This window comes from Balearica regulorum, chromosome 5 (assembly GCF_011004875.1).
Source record: "Balearica regulorum gibbericeps isolate bBalReg1 chromosome 5, bBalReg1.pri, whole genome shotgun sequence".
In the NCBI taxonomy this organism is placed as follows: domain Eukaryota; kingdom Metazoa; phylum Chordata; class Aves; order Gruiformes; family Gruidae; genus Balearica; species Balearica regulorum.
Genome location: NC_046188.1, coordinates 11,765,617 through 11,788,322, shown reverse-complemented (window position 1 = coordinate 11,788,322; position 22,706 = coordinate 11,765,617). Strand labels below are relative to the sequence as shown.

Below are 22,706 nucleotides of genomic sequence, written 5' to 3'. Positions count from 1 at the left end.
CAGCCAGACAGCACTCATCATCCTGAATTTGTGATTTCCTGCTTTACACACTCATTCCTGCTGGCTGTCCTGTCTTTGTTCCTATTCTTTTTTCCACCTTATGTACCCAAAACCTAAAATAAAATGCTTAGTTTGGGGAGTCACACTTAAATGAGTTTTCTTGTCTGCTGTATCCTTTCTGTATTTGAACCCTACTTATCTTCTCCTTGTTATCCATGTGGCTATTCTTAATGTTCTTTAAGTGTCCAATTACATTTCACTTTATGGAAATTCCTTCTTTATATGTCTGTGCTGATTAACTTCTAAATCGTGCAGCAGATCAGCACTTTTCTGTCACTTCTTGGGAGGAGGGTATGTTTGTCCAAGCATTCTTCTAGAGTAGTTACTCCTCTCCTTGCATCTGGAATCCTTCACTATGAATTTTCCTGGTGCTTGAGATACAGCTTTCATGTTTCCAACTGGAGTAAGTTCCAGGACTCTATTTCATTTCCATCTTCAGTGTGTCTGCAGGATTTATGATGAGAGCCCAGCCTCAAATTACAGAAAGGGAGAAATGTTTAGCCCTTGGTGGGGTGATCAGAACATCAGCATAACTGCAGGGGGTTGAATTGTCCTGCCAAGGAGTGCGTGGCCTTCCGCTCACTGCAGAGGTGTGGAGGGAGGGTTAGCTTCACTGCACTAGAGCTGGCATTTGGAAATGCACTCCTTCGAGATCCTGTGTCTAGGAGAGTATTATTTGTAGTCTGTCTGCCCTTTTGAAATGAAGAATCTTCATTGTAAATCTGCTTTTGTTAATTCTTTGACTTTAAGCCATGTATTTTCTGTTGTAATTTATCAAAGGTTGTTTCCTCTGACAAGTTTTCCATACTTGCCAAAATTGATCTACAAGATAAAACTACCTTTTGCTCTTACTGAGGTGGTTGGAATCCCAGCCAAAAATATATGGATCCTTCTGTTCATTAAAGGCATGTGTTCAGTTAATAACCAGGAAGTTGAAGTTTCCTAGTGAGACAGGATTCTTTCAGGATCCAAGTCTGACTCCAAGGAATCTATTGTCATCTTCTTTCTGTTCTTCCCTTGGAAAAAGTGAAATTTAAGAGGGAGAAACCATTCTGAATGGTAGCAGTTTGGCCAATTTGCTCAGTGTCTCAACTTCTGATTGCCTTAACTCCCTCATTCAAGTCACATAGGAGGAATCTTTTGAGTCATGTTATTGTGAATGATGAAAGCAAAGTTCATTTTAACTCTGCTAATGATCTTACACAGTATCATGGCTGATGCAGTGGTGTAACAGTGTAGGTGGACTTGCATTCCTCCAACGTTGGCCATAGCACACAATACTTGAAACCATTCCAGATACGCTTTGTGTAAAGAGAACAAAGTTTCTGCTTTGGAAGGCAATTTGATGCTTTTTTTAAACTATGCTCAGTAAACCAGAGATTTTCTTTCTCAGGCTTGTCAGAGCTATTCTTGAGGGCAGGCTCCCTTTGCCTTTGACTTGGAGACCTTATCAAGGCACCTGAAATTGCTCCCTGTTCTGATGATGGGTTCAAGCTCTCAAAGTCAGTGTTAACACATTGTACACTCAGTATTCATGTGGATAGGAATTCTCTAGATTCATCCTGCCTTTAGGGCTATAATTAGTGCACTGAACAGGCCTGTGAGTCTGCCTTTCAGAGAACTGAGGTGTGTACCTTCCCTGTATCTCCAGGGCTGAATTCATTTGCCAGTGTCGAGACCTCTCTGATCATCTGGCACCAACATGCAGTGTGAGAGGTGAGCTGTGTTTTGCAGAAACTCAATACCTTAAGACTTAATGGGTTGAAACAAGTTTGTCTTTCAAAGATTGACCAGAATGGTACAGCTCAGAACACAAATGCAACTTTTTCCTGAGTGGAATGCACTTCCAAGCTAACAGCTGTCGTCTGTGGCATGTGTAGCCCTGGGACGCTAGGTGACCTTCAGATAACTTTATCTGCTGTGGACAGAGGCAGTGGTCACTCTACATCCAGCATGGGTTTATAAGAGATTGCAGGAAGCGAGTAACTTTACCTTTGTGTCAATAGTTCAACAGGCATAAAGGTCGAGATAAAAATCTTTCTTGGTTTCGTACACAGCTGCAAATATAAAAATACCTGTTGCTTAATGTGTTTATCTCTTGTTTGTATTTTTGAAGTGATTTCTCAAGGTTTTGCAATGGAATTTTGCCTCAGGAAATGGTGATCTTTAATTTCAGTAGCATACCTTAGAAGAAAATACTCCCCAAAGCAAAAGTATTCTTAGATGGCTTCTTGGTGACATCTCATCGTATCTTGTATCTAGAAGGGCTCAAAATAAATCTTGAATCTCAGTGTCAGAAAACACCATACCCATCATATAATTTTGTGATACACCCAAGTGTTGAACAGTGTGTTCCCCTCTTACCCTCTCCATCACGATGATCCATCCATGTGTTTTTGCACTTGAATATAGGGATGTAAATTTCCTTGATGTAAGATATTCCTTATTCCATATGTCGCCAACCCCAAGTTAATGAGACGACAAAGATAGCACAAAACGATGCAGGGAAATGGGAGCTGTGGTACGGGAAGGAGCAGCACCTACTGTTTGAGCCAAAAATTCAAGGGGAACTGAACGCCCTTGCTTTGCACCAGTGAGGTATTATAATCAGCTGAGTTGCAGCATCTTGCCTTTTTGAGAGGCACCATCTCCTTGGCTTCTGTAGAGTTTCTTCTGGTATGTTTAGTCTCTAATTTAGAAGGGAAAAATACCAATTGGCATGTAATTCTATAAAGATTCCCATTTCCTTTTCTAACTCATCCTGTATCCAAATTGCATTGCACTGAAGCTTGAGTCTGTTGCCTATTCATTGCTTCAAATCTTCAGGTTCTGACTAGTTACCATGGCACTGAATTTCTCTTTTGATTATTTTGTGAAATTTTTGTTTCGTTCTATAATATTTCTGTGCAGTATTTACTGAAAAGATGAGAACCAGTAAAGGAATGAACTTGCTCAAATTGTTGTACTGCAGCCAGTGGGTTTTTGTTGATGCACAAGTGATTCTTTTTATATCCATCAGGGAGTAAATTGGTACAAATAGTGAATTTCCAAAGGTGAACTTAGTTCTTGCAAAATCTATGTGGAATTATTTTCAATTTGCTCTGAAATCTCTGGGTTTAGAAGCATCTTCACAAACTGCCAATGCCCAGTCAGTACTGTGTAATCCGTTGTGTAGTTATACTGTGTAAATATTACCTGTTGGCACACTGCTCTCTATCGGGGTCTGGTGTTGGAGCTTCCGCTGTAATAAGTCTGATGGTCTTAATGTCAAGCAAAAGACTAAGTGAGCTTCTTGCCTTAATACACTTAACATACTAGGGTTTTTTTCTACTCTCCTGTTCAGTTTGTTGCAGTAGAGGTAAATTACACTTTAGCTGTTTAATTCCAAATGGGTTTAGTTTAAGTACAAGTATATTTTGGTGAAGAAACTGGAGTGGGTTTTGTGTGATTTTCATGTTTTCCATTTCTGTTACTGGATTTGACCATCTTGTACTAACGCTGCATTGTTCCTATGGAAAATACTGATTATGAACTCTTCCTTTAGGTTGCCATAAAAATAATTGACAAAACTCAGCTGAACCCAACTAGTCTACAAAAGGTAAGTTTTTACATTTAATCTTTCAACTGTATTGTATCTTGTTTTGTTCCACCACCTCCTTCTGTTAACCCAGAATGCCCATGCTGATGAATCTGAACCATTGCGTACCTTGCACACATCTGACTACTGTATTTAATAACTAGTTTTGTAACATGTTTTTGAGAACGCTGCAGTTGTTCAAGATGAACTCGCACAGAGCTGCAAACTGAGAAAACAGTGGTATCAGCCACTTCCTTTGTCTCCCAAGCATAGCTAACTCTGTAGCGAGGACGTTTGTGGTTTGGTGTCATGCCCCTGTATCTCTGTGCTGGTCACTTTGCTAAACTTATAAATACAAAGCTTATGTTCTCTCCTCTTAAACTGCCCTTGAAAATACTGCCTCTGGACTGAAGGCCAAGCAGTATCTCTGCCTTTAATGTAGTTTGCAGCAGGAAAGGTGATGCAGTTTTATGGAACAAATTGGGGCATGGCTATTCTGGTTTCTTCCCTCCAGCCTCGAATGTTTAATGTGCTGTTACAGTTGTATCGCCTTATCTATTTTAGTAAGTAGTGATAAATCCTACTCTTTCATCAAGCGAACCAGTCTGCTTTGGAGCGCCTGCAGGAAGTACATTTAAATGTCACTTTTACCTAGGACTTTTCTAACTCTGTCCTTTTAAGTGCTGCAGTCAAAGGCTTTTTATTTACTTTTGAGTACTTTGATAAAAAAGCTCCCTGCAATATTTCTGTTTGAACGAGAGAATACTCAGAACTTACCTGCAAACAAAATGAAATAGCATAACGAGAGTAAACTGGAGAATATACACATTTTATGCAAATACTAAAAAGAGTGTGTGACAAGGTGTTTTTATCAAAATTAATGGTGCAAAAGTAAATTGGAAAAACACACACAAGTTCTTACATTGTATGGTTTGGTCGAGAGGCAAAGAATAACCTATAGAAGAAAGGCTCCATCATCTGAGCAGGTAGCAACTTCCTACTTACTCTGTAGACTGGCTAAAAGTAGATAATGTGGTTCCAGTTTTCTCAGAATATTTTTCAGCTTAATCCCTGAGGTTATTGGTAATTTCTGGGTAAGCAAGGAGGAAATGAAATGCAAATTAAGTAATATGATGGATTAGATAAAGTTGATTTGTGTGGCAGATCTATGGAACTTGGAATATCTGAAAAAAATTGTTGCACTTGGAAGAGAAACAAAAACTATGTGATAGGAAGGGGAAGGGTCAGGGCATGGGAAAAATGGTTAGAGAAGTAGAGAGGCCATGTTTTCAGACAAAAATGTAAAATCTTAATCCTTCAAATGGTGTTAGTTTGAGATTGGGCTGTAATGCTAGCTTGAGCTCATATGAAGGTACAAAGCAAACCTTTTACAAGTCACAGGTGTTTGGTTGGCAAAGCCACAGGCTGGAAGTGTGCTCGTTGGCCCTTTGGTTCCTGGGTTTCAGCCTGCTCAGTGTCCACTGGTATCTCCATTGTAATTTCATTTTTTCTTTACAATTTATAAAATTAGATTATAAAGTGTGATTTGTAAATTGGTCCTGTCTACCGCTGAGATTCTTAAATGGGAGTCTGGAAGAATAGTACAAAATAGCAGGGTAGAAATCAGATCAAATTTGGGGAGTGAGATTGCTAATCTGCTCTCCTCTCGAAGTTCATTTGTTATATGAGCACAGAAAAAATTTAGCAAGACATGTCAGTGTTCTCAATTCAAAAATTGAAAGTCATTTTCTTAAAATTAAATGCCTGCTTGTCATAGTAAGCAGAGTGAATGCACAACGCATTCCTTGCCAGTTTTACTTAATCAAGGTTTTTTTTGCAAACCCTTGCCCCTTTTCCCCCAGCACTGTCAGCAGTGCCATAGCCTCGGTGCATTTGAAGCCAACTGCACACGAGACCTGTAGATGCAGGGGAAGCTAAGATGGAAGTGCTTCTGACCTTACACTTCTGGAGAGAGCAATAAAATATTTGAGGTATGGTGAGGAGGGAAGGGCTGTGCCGAGAAGAGGGTGTGGTATATAGTGTCTCAGCTGCGGTGTAGCTGCATACTGTAGTCATCCTTAGGTGGGGAAACAAATGGTGATTAAGGCTGTCAGTTCTGATTTCTTTGAATTGCATCTTGCACACCGATACTTCAGAACAAAGTTAACCTTGTTAAGGACTTGCTTTGCTTTCTGGAGCAGTAATTCTTGGTATGCCCTCGTAGTGAGCTGCGGGCGGCTGCAGTCCTGACAGCTCGATATTCAGCAGCGCAGCTCGTCGGAAGAGTCAGGTTTCTGGTCTGCTGCTGAGGAAGTCTGTGGTAGCCGCATGCAGCTACTCTTGAACTGTTGTTTTAGGACCTAATTACTACTCTGCGGCTCTTGCTTAGTGAAGAGGAAACTGTAACCGGTACTTCCCTGCTTTGAAAGAAGAGGGAATTCTTAGAGATTTTTTTCCCATGCTGGTGGTGTTAGTCATAATCACTATTCTCCACAGATATACTTGAGTACCCAGTTCCAGTGAATATTGGTCTCACTGGAAACAAGTGCTGATGCTACAGTAGTTCACTTCCTCCTAGACAAAAAAAAAAAGTCTTGTTTGTTTTTTTTCTTTTGAATTAGTAATGCCATTATATGCAAGGGTTTTTTTTTACCAAGCCCATGTAATAGCACTAAGTCACTTCTGATTTTCCTTTTTTAGAACTTGGCTCCTCAGCCAAATATTTTTGTTCATTATGTGCAGATGTTTTGCCACTTGTTTGGGCCATTTTGTTGTTAAAGCTTTTTAGAGTTCTTAAATATCAATTTTAACATGGACAGTGTCCTTTCTGACCATGGGTCAATCAGTATTTTAAAAATGACAAGAAAAGGATGAGAATTTAAAATGTCCAGGCTTTTCTGTTTATAACAAGAATTTTTTTCTGTTTTCAAGTTGTGCTTTGTTTGAGGCAAACTGTATTGTGTAAAGGCTTCCTGCTTGAGGTCCCTAATTATATATAGGGCATATTTCAGTGAGTGGTTATCCAGAGAGGAGCCTATTACACAGGTAAAGCTTGGGGCAGCACATCATGAAAAGACCTCTGCTCTAGGGAGGAAGGAAGCCAGGGTATGTTGGTGCTCTATCTGATGAGCCTACTGACTTCTTAGCAAACTTTTTCAGTATTTTAAAAATAATTTGTTACTGAAACTCTTGCAATACCTAATGCAGGAACACTTCTAATCTGTCTTTTGGTGTGTTCAAAGAGAGCTGGCTTAAAAGATGAGTCCTTTTCCCTCACTCCCTTGTTGTTTTGGATGTGTCAGCATAATAAAACTCAAGTAAAATTGATTCAAGATTATTACTCAGTATGTGTCTCTGCTTCCTTTGCTGGTTTGTTAGGGGTTGGGGTTTTTTCCCTCAGTTTGTCAGCTAGCAGCGTTAATTAAATGCAATTCTTTCCCCATATCTAACATGGCTCTCAGTCAAAGGACCAGACTACAACAAAGCTGAAAGCCATTTGTTTGGCAGACTAAGGATGTTTGTCTTTGCTTAGAAACATTTATAGAGCTCCTGTTGACGGAAAATGAACTATTCAACAAGTTGGGAGTAGTTTTTAATCTCTGTATTAGAAATTAAACTGATAAGCACTGTTTTCAGTTGATTATCTGCCTTTATGGCCTCATTATGACAAGTTCCTAAAACTAAGAAAATAATTTTCTATGTTGAGAAGCTTTACGTTATGTCTTCTGATGTTACACCTTCTGCATTCCTGTGGCAGAGCGCCTCAGATGTGTGGACTTTTATCATACCTGGCTGTTAGCAATTAATTTTACTGTGTGATCATGATTACTACTTAATTTGCTAGAAGCTGAGGCACATAATGTTTTCATAGAATGGTTTGGGTTGGAAGGGACCTTCAAGATCGTCTAGTTCCAACTCCCTGCCATGGGCAGGGACACCCTCCACTAGACCAGGTTGCCCAAAGCCCCATCCAACCTGGCCTTGAACAGTTCCTGGGATGGGGCATCCACAGCTTCTCTGGGCAACCTGTTCCAGTGCCTCACCACCCTCACAGGAAAGAATTTCTTCCTAACATCTAATCTAAATCTCCCCTCCTTCAGTTTGAAGCCATTACCCCTTGTCCTATCACAACATGTCCTTGTAAACGGTCCCTCTCCAGCTTTCTTGTAGGTACCTTTAGGTACTGGAACACTGCTATAAGGTCTCCTCAGAGTCTTTTCCTCTCCAGGCTGAACAACCCCAACTCTCTGTCTGTCTTCATAGGAGAGGTGCTCCAGCCCCCTGATGATTTTTGTGGCCTCCTCTGGACTTGCTCCAACAGTTCCATGTCCTTGTGTTGGGGCTCCCAGAGCTGGACACAGTCCTCCAGGAGGGATCTCACAAGAGCAGGGTAGAGCGGGGGGAAATCCCCTCCCTTGACTTACTGGCCGTGCTTCTTTTGATGCACCCCAGGATATGGTTGGCTTTCTGGGCTGCGAGCGTGCATTGCCGGGTCATGTTAAGCTTTTCATCAGTCAGGATCCCCAAGTCCTCCTCAGGGCTGCTCTCAATCCGTTCTCCACCCAGCCTGTATTTGTCCTTGGGATTACCCCGAATTACGTTTTGGGAGAATGAAATCTAGGAAACCTTTTTTCAGCATACCATGTGAAAGTTGCATGATGTTTTACATTGTATTATGTATTATATTCTATTTCTGATAGAGGAATACAGTGTCAAGCACTTGCAGATACCTTTGTGGCAGCTAGCTGTGTCAAAATGTCAAACATAACATTTAAACTGACTAGGAGAGGAGCACAATCTGAAGTGCATTTATCTACCTAAAATTCTAGTAAAGAATTTGGTGGTGTTTGTATCCTGTTCTCAAGTATTTTTATTTTTAATTTCCTCTGAGGAAAAAATGAGTCTTTTTTTTAAAAAGCTTGTTTCTAGTCACCACTTCAGCAAATGGCCCATATGTAGAAGCTACTTTTTGAGATGCTTCATTCAGGTTAGTAATGCAGAGTAGTCATCTTGTAGACCAATGATATATTTAGAGCAGCCCAAAATGTGGTATGAGCCTTACTTTATCACCATCAAAGTGTACAGTGTACAATGGAGGAAGTAGCTAGCTAGTTCCAGCCAGTCAGCATACTTTATTAAAAATAGAATAGTGAATATATTCATTTATATGATCATACTGAGTTTTAGCCTTGTTCTTACTGTGTTATTCTATATTGCCCTTGGTTGACTTGTTTGGTGGCACCAATTATGACTTTGCCTATATTTCCATACTTAATTCTATGAACATATTTTTTTTAGGTGGGTGAGGTGATGATAAATAGGCTAACGGCTGAAAAACAGCCAAGGCCTTCATCTGTGCAGCAGTGGAGTTGCCCTTGGTGAGAGTCTGACTCAGTAGGTTTTTATCTCAGTGTTGGGGCAGAAGGTATCAGCAATCAATCGAGAGCGAATTAAGCAAACTGACTTCTAAACTTTAAAAGCTGACCAGAGCCTTTCAATTATATAAGCTGTGATTAAAAGTATTAATGGAGTATTCAGGATTTATTATACACCAGTTCAGCTGAACTGAATGACAAATAAGAAAAAAATAGCTATAGATTCAAGTGCTTTGAAATTTCTGATGATGAGAGAAGGTGAAGTAGTCTACATTGTCTAATTATATATGAAAAAGCTCCAGAAATAACATAGGCAAAAAGGCAATTTACTTATTTCTCTGAGGGAAAAAGAAAACATACCTGTGTAGTTTTTGAAACTCTGTTTTGCATGGCCTAAAACTTACTTGATCAATCCTGATTCCATTTAAGCAGCTTGTCATCTACTGAAGTGTCAAGCATAGACCTGGGTAATGATAATAAGATAATTAAAAGGGGGAGAAGGGCTGTTGGGCAGTGCAATGGGGATTGCTCCCCAAATCTTAGCCTTTACAGAAACATCAGAAAGCAGAGAATGACTAGAACAACTGATCTCCAAATTGTGATCTCCCCCTTATTTATCTGAGTCCCACCCTCCCACCCCTTGCATTTTCTTTTATTAAAAGACATAAAAGCACAAGGATTTTGTTTTGTTGATTCTTGTTTTCTGTTTGTTTCCTATGTTTCACTCTTTTTGGCTTCTGTTAAGTACACCTACAGATTTTTGAGTCATTAGTAATACATATAGACATATTAAATGTCTTCACTTTATCTGAAATCTGACCTGACGCCGATCTCAGCAGTACTTTTTTCTTCCTTACTGTTAATAACAATGGTGTTACCTCTTATTTACAAAACTCTTTTTTTTTCTCCCATGTCTACATTCCTGTGGATTTTCTTTCTGCTTCAGTTTCTTTACATTAAGTTCAATATGATCTCTTGTGTTACTGCTATTCCTGTAGAAGCTGCTGTTACATTTATAATAAAACCACTTGATTACTCCCACTTTTTGAAGCATGCTGTTAGAAAATAATTGAGGCTTAAGAATGTCAACCTTCTGGAGGCTTGGGAAGCATGGGGGGAGCTGTAGAGGGAGAACAGCTATGCATTTGACTGCTATATAGCATACTGCCTAAAAAGAGAATTCTTTGGGTTCTCCAAATAATACAGTATTTGCACTTCAAGGTTTTTTGTAATCATTTTTTACCTTGAGTCTTTTCCGGGAGAAGGATTGAGACTACTTATACTTCATTTGTTATTAACCAACTTCATTAAAAGCAATGTTTTATATTGCAGTAACAACACCTGTGGCATTTTTAGTATTACATTTATGGATTTATCATAGAGTAGAATTATAGAATTGTTTAGGTTGGAAAAGACCTTTAAGATCATCAAGTCCAACCATTAACCTAGCACTGCCAAGTCCACCACTAAACCATGTCCCTAAGCACCGCATTTATGTGTCTTTTAAATTCTTTCAGGAATTTACGTGCATCTTATAATTGTCTTTTGCAGAACAGAGTTTTCAGAGGTGAAAATAATTAACAGCCGATCAGTAATAGGCTTCGCTTTCATTTGTTAAATGTCATTCCCGTATTGCCATCCAGTTGCAGGAGGACAGAGTTTACTCTGTGACAGGCAAAGTTGAACTCTTTGGAAGTAACTACTTAAGCAAGACACTCTTCACGTGGGTGCTGTTGTTGGGGAGGAGGGGGAACAAGATCCTTATAATCAGTATGTCGTCTCTGGATACAGCACCATTTATCTAACATCATCCTGCAGCTTGAAATGGGCAGCTGTACTCCCTCACCACCCATCCTGCCAAAATAGATGTGCTGGGGTGAACAAGGGAGCTGCAACAGAAAACTTAGAGATGGAGTGTTTTTATTTGAGTGAGTTAATGTTTTGTGAGATTTGCTGTTCAATTCATTCCTGGACCTTGTGCGTCAGTCTGGGGTAACACCAATGCTTGCATAAAGGGAAGCGGTACGCTCCTGTTGCATAGGAAGGTGGATGGTGAAGAGGGTGGGAGCAGGCTGATCCCTTTGAGACTGTACCCCTGACGTTACGGTGTTTCTCCTGTCTGCTGGGGATTGTTGGATCAGGGAAACACCGCTTGCATTCTCCCCTATTAATTTTCACAAGTACATTCAGTGTGTTGTACTGGCTGAGCAGGCTCAGAGGCTGGATGTCTGGCAGCAAGAATCACTGGAGCTGTGATGACAAACCAGGACTAGATGCTGCTGTGCCTCAGTCGCCTTGCAGGAATCCTTTGAAGGGCCGAGGGGGAGCCTTGCCTGCTCATCTCTCCTTAAAACTTCCTCCTTGCTGGTGTAGTTGGATAACACACTTTTTTTGTGCAATATAAGCAGCTGATTTTTCACTTGTGAATTCCTGTTGTAGCACAGTAATTCCATGGCTTTAACGAAGTACTGAAGCATGATGAATTCATACCAGTAACATAATGCAGTGGTCTTCAAAAGGTGCTCTGGTGGGGGTTCGTGGGGTTGGAAACATTTTCTGTGAAGGAGTGAAAGATGGTGTGAGATGTACTGGCCAGCAAGAAGCTGCATGGGCTCATAATGGGCTTCTGTCCCCAAAGGTCTGCGAACCACAGAGCTAAGGTCGCTTCTCTCCTGAGCTACCTGGAGCATTTTGTGGGTGTTCTCAGGTTTTGAGGGTTGGTCTGTTTGGGGAGGGGTGTTAAAAGAATCAGGCACTTAACTCTTCCTTCCATTAAGTGCTTATTTCATGAACTTCATTGAAATGCTAATAGTAATGTTTGCCCTTTGTGTTTAAAAAGTTACATCAAAATGATTAGGAAGAATGAGTGTTACCTGTTTCATTAACTTATTTCATGTTTTATGTTTATTTCAGCTCTTTAGAGAAGTAAGAATAATGAAGATCTTAAATCATCCAAATATAGGTAACTTGTTTCTTTTTACGTAATTTCCAACTCTGGATAAATGTTAGCTTTTTCACTGTTAAAATTGTTGTGGTATGAGTTTAAAAGATAATTCTGCACTAGGATGTCAATTTACTCTAAAGTAGCAGTAACAAATGCTTTTTCAAAGCTGTGTATTGGGGGGGGGGGGGGGGGACACGACACACCAACCAAACACAAAAACCCCAATGTTTTCATCCCTTTGCAGAAAATGCTGTTTGCATAGCTGACTGATAATTTTGCTTATTTTGAGTAAAATACTGATTTTGACTGAATTCAAGCTCTCATTAAAAATTAGTATATACCAAAACGAAGAAGTGGTCAAGAAATTGTTTGGGATTGTATATTTAAATGATGTAGTATTGTTACAGGACTATCAGCAAACCAACTCATTTCTTGCCATGTATGCCAATTCAGTGCATAAAAATGGCTATTGCTGGTGCTCAAATCTGTGGAAGTTCTGCTTAATTTATTTGCTTTTCCCATGCAACAGAAGCAAAGTATTGTTTCTTGAGAAATTGTTTTTCTGTATGAGTTGACCAATTGTGTTATAGTATTTTTCATTTAGGAACATTAGACAGAAAAAGCTTCTTTAGACTAATAGTCACATATTGTCAAGCAGCAAGCAAATAGGTTTTAGTTTTTCTTTTCCTCTGACAAAATTCTCTGTGGGGTTAACATAATGCTTCTGCAGCTAGTTAACTGATTAATAAATGGCTTTATTTTCTAGTGAAGCTATTTGAAGTCATTGAAACTGAAAAAACTCTCTATTTAATAATGGAATATGCAAGTGGGGGTAAGTACCTCTCTGTGATGACGCATGTTAACAAATTGCCAAGTGAGAGAAACCACTTGTTTTCTTAAAGTTTTGCTTTCTTTTTCAGCAAGTATTAATGTCACGGTAGTGTAAAATCTTAAGCAAAATCTTTAATACTCTGGCACTTCTTTGGGCAATATAATTAATGTTAACTTTTAAAAACAGCTACTGAACTTACTGCAACTTAGTAACATTTGCTTTGTTTTCACAACTCTGATGGGAATCTTTATTCAGCCATTGATCCTGTCCGTAACAAATGCCGACCTTTTCAATTTACTGTGTTCAGCTCCCTACCTGTGGTGTTCTATTTTGTATAAGGTATTTGGTAAAAACACATTCAAATGAAACACTTTCTTTAACTGTTGCTTTCAAATGCACAAGCACTGCAACTTCTGGGGTTTTTAGATGTCCATGACATTTGACATGTCTTAGTCACAGACCTTCTACTGTCAAGGGTTGTTAGGCTTAGCCTTAATGCCACTTTAGGAGGAACTTAGACATTTATTCCTGATTGCAGGGGGGGGGTGGAAAGCGCACATCATGCAATGTCAGATATTTTCACCAGAGCTAGAATTAAGGTATTTGGGCTTAAGTTACTCCTTGCTGGCTAAAACGTAATAGCACTCAGTTTGTCAGTGTGACCCTTTAGCATCAGCAGCTGTGAATCTCAATTAGTTGAGGCTTTTCTTTAGTTTTGGGAGGGAGATAGAGACACTCTTCAGAGAAAATCAGCATTGAATTCTGACTCTGACATTAGATTATGTAAAATTTAACGAATTACTATAAATCCAGTAATGATTCTCTATCTGCCTATGTTTTCTTCTAACAGCTCCCTAAATGCTCAGCCAAGATTTGTCCAAACAGAAACAAAGTTGGTAAAATAACCGTTAAAATATTGGCTAATACAGGTGTTTGTGGAGGCATCTCTGTGCTGTTTGATGGTACTAGACTTAAAAGTGAAGTCCTGTTGCCATCTAGTGATTAGCTTCTGGGAGGTAGAAGGGCCAACAGCTCCCTAAAGCAGTGAGGATCTATCTTAGGGTAATGGAGAGATACGTTTCTGTACTGGTCTAAAAGGCCATGAGCAGTACCCTTTGCACGTGCTGTGTTGTGCAAGAGAGGAATGGCTGGTAATCTCGGTAGCAGGCATCAATTTTCCATTATTTCCTCTTTATCAAGATACTGGTCACGCATGATGCACATGAACTGTGGCTGCAGGATGAAAGAAACTCTTGCTACAACTGCAACACTTCACATAAATTTGGGATAATTCTTTCTCTGCAATCATTTTCCCTGAATTGTGAAGAAGTGTTCAGGTTTGTTCCTTCAAGGTTTTTGAAGAAACAGCTGTTAAATACAGCTGAGTTATCTGAGTTGAGTATTAAAAAATATGCTGCAGAAGGAAGTAAGGCTATTTTGTAGAAAATCCTGACATTGCTCAGGTGTTACTTTTCCTGCTGTATGACTCTGGGTTTTTAATTAAAATTTAGGGGAGTTGCGTCTTTTCAAAAATAAATGTGAAGTTACTCAACTCTTCCCTTGTGAGGTGGCTATCTACAAAACAGTGTTTTCTTGCCCAGTAGAGAATATTTAGATATTTGATGAACTTCTAAAGTTTTTATTAATTTTACATATTAGCAAAGAATTTTTAAAACTGCATACTAGTCTGTGTTTGTAGGAGTTCTTATGTATGTGACTATTGGCTTTTAGTAAAGAAAATCTCCAGTGCTCTCACAAACACATCAGTGTTTCATGGGCCAGTTGGCTGCACCTACAGCTCAAACGTTGTAGTCTGTATTGGCGTGCTGTAAAATGACCGGATTGATTAAAGGGAAAAAACCCAAAATACAATAGATCTTTAGTACTGCTTTAGTAATCTCCTTCAGTCGTCCACTGCCATACAACATTGGGCTGCTTCTGGAGTAATCCTTATCAGTGTATCTTACAGATCTGATGCTTGTGGGATGGATTATGTCAATGTGTCCTGCGATGCTCATTATTGTGACCTTCCTTGTGGGTACCTCTTCCAAGCCTAGGTTAAAGCTAAGATTTCTGATTTTGGTTAGAACACATTTATACATATGCACAAAGAAAAATTCTAGTGCTAGTATGATATTTACAAATATAATCAATGTTCCTTTTTTTTGTGGGGCAAAAAAACCCTTGTGAGAGAGTCTGTGAAGGGGTATATGTCATCTTTATTTACAAAACAGAAGTATGCTGCTCAGTTTCTATTGTGAATAATTGGAGGGAAATGGGTTTTTTGTCTATATCAGTCATTCATTAAGTCTTATTATTTTCTTGTATAAGAGATGACCATGTAGTAAATTGCACAGCAGTTGTGCCTTTTCTCTTGAGCTAACCCGTAATCATAAACTTGAAGTACAGTTATTCCAGTGGAGCTGCTGTGGGCAACTGCTAGAGAGGAATCTCTAGATTCTTAAATTGGCATTAATGTATCTCATTATTGAATTGTAGGGGAAGTGTTTGACTATCTGGTTGCACATGGAAGAATGAAGGAAAAGGAGGCTAGAGCTAAATTTAGACAGGTATGTATAACATTCCTATACATCAGCTTCCTTCCCCCCCCCCCCCATTTTTAATGCTGAGATGAGTAAAATGGCTGTCCTTTGCGTTTGACTTCTAGCAGTGTTCAGCATGTTGTGGACTTGCAGCCCCAAGTGAGAAAAACTTGGGTTGCAGTAGTACTTCAAAGGGGTTAGTAGTCCATTCAGTGGTGCTAGTTTCCTTAGTGCTGTGTGCCAGCATGTCCAGGACTGCCAGAACACAGTGACTGCTTGATTCGGAAGTGTATTCCGTTCCAAAATGTATTTCCTCTGGGTTGATTTCATATATTCTTAGTTCAGCTAGTCTGTAACATTTTGGAAGTTATTCAAATGTAACAGGCTACAAACAGGCCAGTTTCAAAACGCAGGCAGCGCATGTAACAGGGATCTGTTCACACCCATCCACATACATGAAAAGATGCAGTTTAATAGTTGTTCTAAAAAGTCACGGGAAAGTAAATTCTAGGCTTGTTAGTGTAGCTTTCTTTATGATTGATAAACTAACCCTGCAAAGATGTTGGAATTTCATTCATCTGTAAAATGCATTTCCATTCTATAGTAAAGCAGTATTAAATGTAACCAGATATTTTTGCATAACTAATTTAATTCCAAATCTCTGCTCTTGTAGCATCTAGAGTTTCATTTGCAGATATGACTGGTCTGATATACTTTGTTTTCTGCTCTTGTGCAGAAATTTGTAAATGCCTACATTTCCATCCTTTTGGTCACTTGGATAACCTAGATAATGTTGTGAAAAGTAATAAATACAAAAATTATGCTCCCGCTTAATGACACTTCAATGAATAGGGACAAGACTGTTTTATTGAATAGTGTGTAGGGGTTTTAAACTGGTGAATTGTAGCAAAGATGTTACAGCTTCACTGTTGGAAGGGGAAGCTCCAATAGCTTCACTTCTTAAGCACAGGTATAAAAAAGTAGAAGAAATTTGATGTAATATATGAGATTTCCGGGAAGTATCAGTTAATGACTTTCACAAAATATCTTGTAAAGAAAACTTCTCTAGTGTGGGTAGTGTGACCAAAAGGAACAATTTGGGAACTAGGAAACTGTGTCACAACTGTTTTGCTCCTTCTGTCTCTTATAATAAAAATTGTGTGAAAGCAGTATAAGCAATAAGCTCAGAAGTAGCAATGAAGGTAAAGAAAAATAGAAATTTATTTAACCTAACATAAGGAGGCAAGAAAAGCATTTCTGTGCAATCCTTGTTCCTTTGTTTTCCCTCATCTCTTTAAATCTTTTATTTACCCTCTTCTATCTTTTGGGGAAAAAAACCCCACAAAACCAAAACACCAAAACACCCCAACAAAAGCAGCTGCAGACTTCAGATCCCCAGAAGTGATTTGTGATTACTAGAGTTCTACAGCTTGATAGTAAGGAAAATTTTTTTTCCTCTTTAACAAAATCTTTCATATCTTTTTAAAGCTGCTTCCCTCCCTTTCATATTCCAGCAGGTAGAGAACTTTACTCTGTGATTGAGGGTTTCTGGTATGTGTTTCTGTGCTGTGTTAGAGTAGATGTGACGGGTTGTGGAGCAGTCATTCCCACTTCAGTCGTCTCTTCTAAATCCCAGACTGTTCCCTTGTTCTTTGTAATGTTGCTTGAAGAGCTTCAGAGTAACTTGAGAGGATTTGCTGTTCTCTCTCAGATGTGAATGTTGAAGACTTCTGCCAGTATGGTTCTCTGCTCTTTGTCCTAAGCTTCTTTTATCTGGAGCTGTGTGGAAAAAGATCTTGCAGTAATTCCATTGAAATTGCACATTTGTTCAACAGTTACCTGTTTTTTCTAACAATTTGACTCCTCTTCAGGTGAAACCTTGTAGAAACAGGTCAAACATGTTTTACAGGTACACTTAGTGCTTAATTTTATGGGATAATGTAAGTAGTACGAGATATATGTAACTTCATTTTTCAGTAACAAATGTGAAGGGGAAGAATTTAAAAGATACTTACCTGCTGAGCTGGGTATTTGACCCATCAAGAGTTGATTTTACGTACTTCAGATTCTCAGCTTGATTTTATTTTTTTCTTTTGTACTTCAGTAGACTAAATGCTCTTCATAAAGATACGTAGATGGTGTCACTTAAATCCACTGAAATATACAGCAGTATGTTTTCATTTTCTTCTTACAAGTCTTGTCTCCTGGCACAGGCAGCTGTGCTCTGTCCTCCCTCCACAGCTGACTTCCCTGCCACTGAGCTCAACCAATTTTAGAGGACCTTGATCTCACAGAAAGAAGGTTCTTGTGAGCTTCAAAAGCGTGAGTGCCTGGAAAAAAAGAGAGAACCCTAGCAATAACCCAAGGAGAGAAAGTGTAGGCGAGCTCATTGCACTTTGCTAGAGAGAAGAGCATGCGCGCAGGGCAGAAGTCAGGCAACTTTGATCAGAGCTTGGCATTTATTAGACACTAGGACTCTAGTGTCTGACACTGCGGGGCAGTGTCAAAGGAAACTAGATCTTGCTGGGTTTACAGATCTCAAAAACTATTCATTTTACCTTACTGTGGTCCCAGAATAGCTTTGTATAGCTCTTAGCTACTGTTGGAGGGAGAATGCTCTCTGTAGACCTTTTATCTGATTCAGTGCAGCTGTTCTTATGTTAGATAGAGACTTATGACATAATAGGGGGTTTTGGGGGTGTTGGGTGTTTTTTTTTTTTTAATTTGCTAACTGGTTTAACAGACAGTGGCTCTCTCTAAACTGAAGAAACAGTTGTGCCATGGTATAGAGCTTAGTTCTTACAATAGGTTGTACTATATCTTGTTTTCAGATCATGTTTCTTTCAGTAGGTGTCATTTCTGGATCAAACACTTGTGTTTTATCTGAGGAGGCACTTCCTCTCTAGCAGGCAAAGAGCAGAATTTGATAATTCTCCTCTCTTTGCTTGTTAAAAAAAACCATTTTTTTTGGTCCATTTTGTTACGCATACTTAAGTTTTTTAGCAGGAAAAAAGAATGTAAAAAGACAGTGATCATGTTATTCCAGTCACGCTTGACAAGGAACACAGGAGAGGGTATGAACACTAAAAATACAGCCATGCTCTGCAGTTACCTGTTTGAAGCTCCTTTTGTGCAGCCATGTGTGAGAAATTCAGATCCAGAACGTTTTGCATTCTTAATGTCACCTCATTTTTCTTTCCCTGTTAGAGACTTCCAAGCAGTTCTGGTTCAATCTTACCATCCTTTTTCCATAGAACAATCTGCTCATCTGGATAAGAATTAATGCAAAAAATGGGAAGCTGAGACTCAGGGCAGAGGCTCTCCCAAAATTCATGTGTATTAATTCCTTGGCTTCCTTTTTTACAGCCAATTAGATCTGGCCTCCTTCAGTCTTCCTGCTGTTTCCCTGCAGAAGCAGTTTAGAATTTTTAATGCAGGTGGATGTTATGACAGATCTTGGCAAATAAAAAAAATCCACAAAATACATCTGATATGTTTCAATTAAGAAACAAAATACTTGTGGCAGTGTGGAAGAGACCTCAAGAGGTCATTTATCTATCTTTTTGTCATTTAATCCTTATGAAGAATGGTTTCTTTGCCTAGAGATAACTTGTTCTAACTTGTACTTTAAAACCTATGATTATACAGATTTTTGAAGTTCCTCCCAAGAAATGTATTTCAATTGTTACCTCTAGCAGAAAGGTCTGCCTGTTTCTTCCCCTCTTTCCCCACCTGCCAAGCATCAGCAGATTTCTCACACTCAAGTAGGTTAGAGGTGAGGGGGCTGTAAATGGAAACAGTGATGGAAGGTGGAAGACAAAGGGAGTCAATCCAGTGCAGCCACGCTTTGTCCTATTTTTCATTCAGTTATGGCTGCTGTTCTTCAGTTATTAATGTCGTACACATTGCTTTATTTGCCTTCCATTTAGACTGGACTCACTTCTGCAGTCTCTGTGCCATCCTGTTGCAATGCAGAGTAGTTCAAAAGCGTCTCCAAAGCAAATTACTGATTGATCATCTGCTAGGCATTCCACTCTTATATAGTCAGAGTAAAAGCAGTTTGGGAGCCAGTGGTATAGTGCTGTCTTTGCAGTCCCCAGTAAAGCTTGAGGTGTTTGTCATGCCAGCCTTGGAACCACCTCCAGAGTGAGCTTGTGACTGGTGCTAAAGTAATAGTAGTGGAGAGGAAAGGAAGGAAAACCAAAAAGATGATACAAGTGATGATGTGGAACAACTTTGCCGGTTTCAGGAACTGTAAAAAGCTGAACTCGGTCTGAAAGAGGGAGCCAGTACAAAGAGGAAAAAGTGAAAACTGAGTGAAAGTGTAGGTAATAGAAATATTTCAACTTTTCAATAGGCTGCTTGGTTTCTAAGGTGGCATTTTGCTCATACGCATGATTCAATAATATAGGGACACAAAGATCAAAACAACATTGGTGCTAAAGTTTCAAATGCAAAATTGACTGGTAGGTCAGTTCTTTCACCTACTCTTCTTAGAGTAGGTGCTTCTTACCAGTACAGGAGGATCCTTACACCAAGCTGGGTGGTCTGATCATGAGTTATTTTTTTGTAACAGTAATGATATCTTATCTTTGTGTTGGAAATCTTCTTAATCTTGAACAAAGAATGGAAATACATTAATTTAAGCATAGTTGTTACAGTAAATTATTTTATGTACAGTTTCACTTATTTTAAGAAGTGATAACGTTGTCCTCAATTCTGACCATGTATACATGACAATAAAATGTATTTGACCACGTTTGTGATCATGTAACAAGACTTTATCTGACTTTTCCATGTAGAGTTCTGCAGCAATGCTTGTGACTCTAAAGCAATGTACTAGGACACTGTACTATGTAAATAGCTTATATAGTTTGCTATATAAAGCAGGAAAAACTTAATGATATTTGGAAATTATGATGGAAGAAATTATTCCGTTACACTTGAGACACAGTTTTTTCCATTGAGCTTGCTACTCTTGTACAGTATACAAAATACAGTAAACCATATGCACGTGGACAGCAGAGCTGTGTCAGATGCATAGTTGCTTCTGGCTGCATAAGTTTTGACAAACAAGCTGTTTCCCAGTAGTTTCTGCAGTAGCTAAGCCCATTTCTTACCCTTTTTCTCTGTGCTGTGGCACGAAAAATCACCTTTGGAGAGGGACTGGAAAACTTCAGTCTAGAGGGAAAGCTTTTATAGCTGTATACAGTATTGGAATGGAAATACTTCAGTAACCTTTCTGAAAGTCATTGCTTCTACTAGTCTATAATTAGCAACACAGGAAAAACAAAATCCTCTTTCAAGTATAGTAGAAACCAAATAGATCAAATAACAAACACCTAAGTTATTTAGCAGCTTTTCCCCAAATACTCTGGTCACGGTAGTAGTTGGGTACATAGCTCTGACTGGAGAAGTACATGACAATTTTAGTAATAAATGTTGAACTTTTTGATTAAAATGCCTGTTTCTTTGAGATGTCACTTATATAATTTGACTTGTTTTCTATCCAGATAGTATCTGCAGTGCAGTATTGCCATCAAAAACATATTGTTCATAGAGATCTGAAGGTGAGTGGGAAAAAATGCATGAAGTGTGTGTCAGCTTCTGTACCTGTGGGTGTGATTTTTATTGTGCCGATAAAATGTAGTGTGTATTAAGCTTGCTGATTTATTTTTTTGCATGTGTTATAGCAAGTTTTGAGGAATGTTTACAGTATAGAACCATTTCAAATAAAAGGAAGAGGATTTGTAAGGCTTTTAAATACAGAAATTTAATGGCTGCCTCTCAACCTGTGGTCAGATTCAAGTCTGATGCAGATCAGTGTTAGCTGAGAGATCTTTAAAAAAAAATAAAGGGGGACTACTTTGATAGAGATATGACAAGTTCTCAGAACGAATTAACAGTTGTGATGATGAAACTGAAGTATGGCTTCTTTGTAGTTTAGCTCAAAATGGTATATCCCTTCTTTAAACTGTGCCTTTCATATTAATAGCGTTGCCATATAACTTGTTCAACATATAGCTTTGTAACTTAAACAAAACACCATCAACAACAACAAAAACCACTTGAAAAAAGTTAAAGGTTATGTATATTACCAAACGTTTGTAAGAATGCCACATAAAATATGGATATGAGACCATACCTTGTTTTTATCTTAATACATTAAAAAAGTTACAATTGCTCAGGGTGCGTTTCTGTGGAAAAAATAGGTAGATGGTAATAACACAGTTTTCAGGTAGCATAACAGCTCCCATAATCTGAAGCCATTGTACAGAGATTTTTAAAATAGGAGATATGTGAATGATAGACCAAAGCATACCTAAAGACCTTGCAAGGATGGGAATGATAACAGATATTTCAGCTTTTTGCCTTCTAGGAACAAGGAAAAACAGACAGTAGCATTCTAAATCAAATACTTTAACTTCATTTTACAAACTATTCTTTCTCTTCCAGGCTGAAAATCTATTGCTAGATGCAGATATGAACATTAAAATAGCTGACTTTGGTTTTAGCAATGAGTTTACAGTTGGAAATAAACTGGACACCTTTTGTGGCAGCCCACCATATGCTGCTCCAGAGCTCTTTCAAGGGAAGAAATATGATGGACCTGAAGTAGATGTTTGGAGTTTAGGTGTTATTCTTTATACTCTTGTGAGTGGATCTCTTCCTTTCGATGGACAGAACTTAAAGGTGTGTTCTTGTAGAACATGTTGGATGTGTTTATCTAATGTTTTAAGTGATTTGCTGCTTACAACTTACTGTCTATTTTTTCTTTTGTTACCAAGGAACTTAGAGAAAGAGTCCTAAGGGGAAAATACAGGATTCCTTTCTACATGTCCACAGACTGTGAAAACCTCCTCAAACGTTTCCTGGTGCTAAACCCAACAAAAAGAGGCACTCTAGAGGTAGTGGCACAAATAAGGGTGCATCGGAAAGCTAGACGTTTCATTTTGCAAACTGTATTTTTGAGCTGTGACTTCTTATTGTCATACCCTTCCTGAACAGTTTCTTTGGAGTGGGTTTGGGGGGCCCGGGTGTTGAGTGAAGCGTATGATGTTTTTTAAGATTTTGTTTACTGGGGTTACAAGACACCTGACTCCACAGTTACTTTCAAAATGGATGTGAAACTACACCGCATACTTCATGTAACTTTTCTTGATGGTTACCTTGTGGATTCCTGCATTAATGGATGATCGACCAGGACATTTTCCACATTTTCAAATGTGAACTGGAAGTACTGGCTGCTAGGTTATGGTGTGGTTGCCTTTTGCCTGCATTTTGTACCATCGTGGAGGAGAAAGGCTGAAACAATAGTGGCTTCCATGGACTTCCATAGTTGAGCTGGGACCTGCTAGACTTGTCAGAGTTGTCG

At 38.9% G+C, this 22,706-nt stretch overlaps 1 protein-coding gene across 10 annotated transcripts in view; it reads left to right on the top strand.

Moving 5' to 3' along the window:
- The window catches only part of MARK3 (microtubule affinity regulating kinase 3), a 63,168-nt gene that overhangs the window by 16,132 nt on the left and 24,330 nt on the right, over positions 1-22,706 (top strand). For all 10 annotated transcript variants that reach the window (XM_075753471.1, XM_075753472.1, XM_075753475.1 and 7 more), the window contains 7 exons: positions 3,605-3,658; positions 11,926-11,974; positions 12,723-12,788; positions 15,288-15,358; positions 20,845-20,901; positions 21,788-22,024; positions 22,120-22,239. In XM_075753471.1, the coding sequence (XP_075609586.1) occupies positions 3,605-3,658; positions 11,926-11,974; positions 12,723-12,788; positions 15,288-15,358; positions 20,845-20,901; positions 21,788-22,024; positions 22,120-22,239 (654 nt within the window). The remainder of the gene's footprint in view (positions 1-3,604; positions 3,659-11,925; positions 11,975-12,722; positions 12,789-15,287; positions 15,359-20,844; positions 20,902-21,787; positions 22,025-22,119; positions 22,240-22,706) is intronic.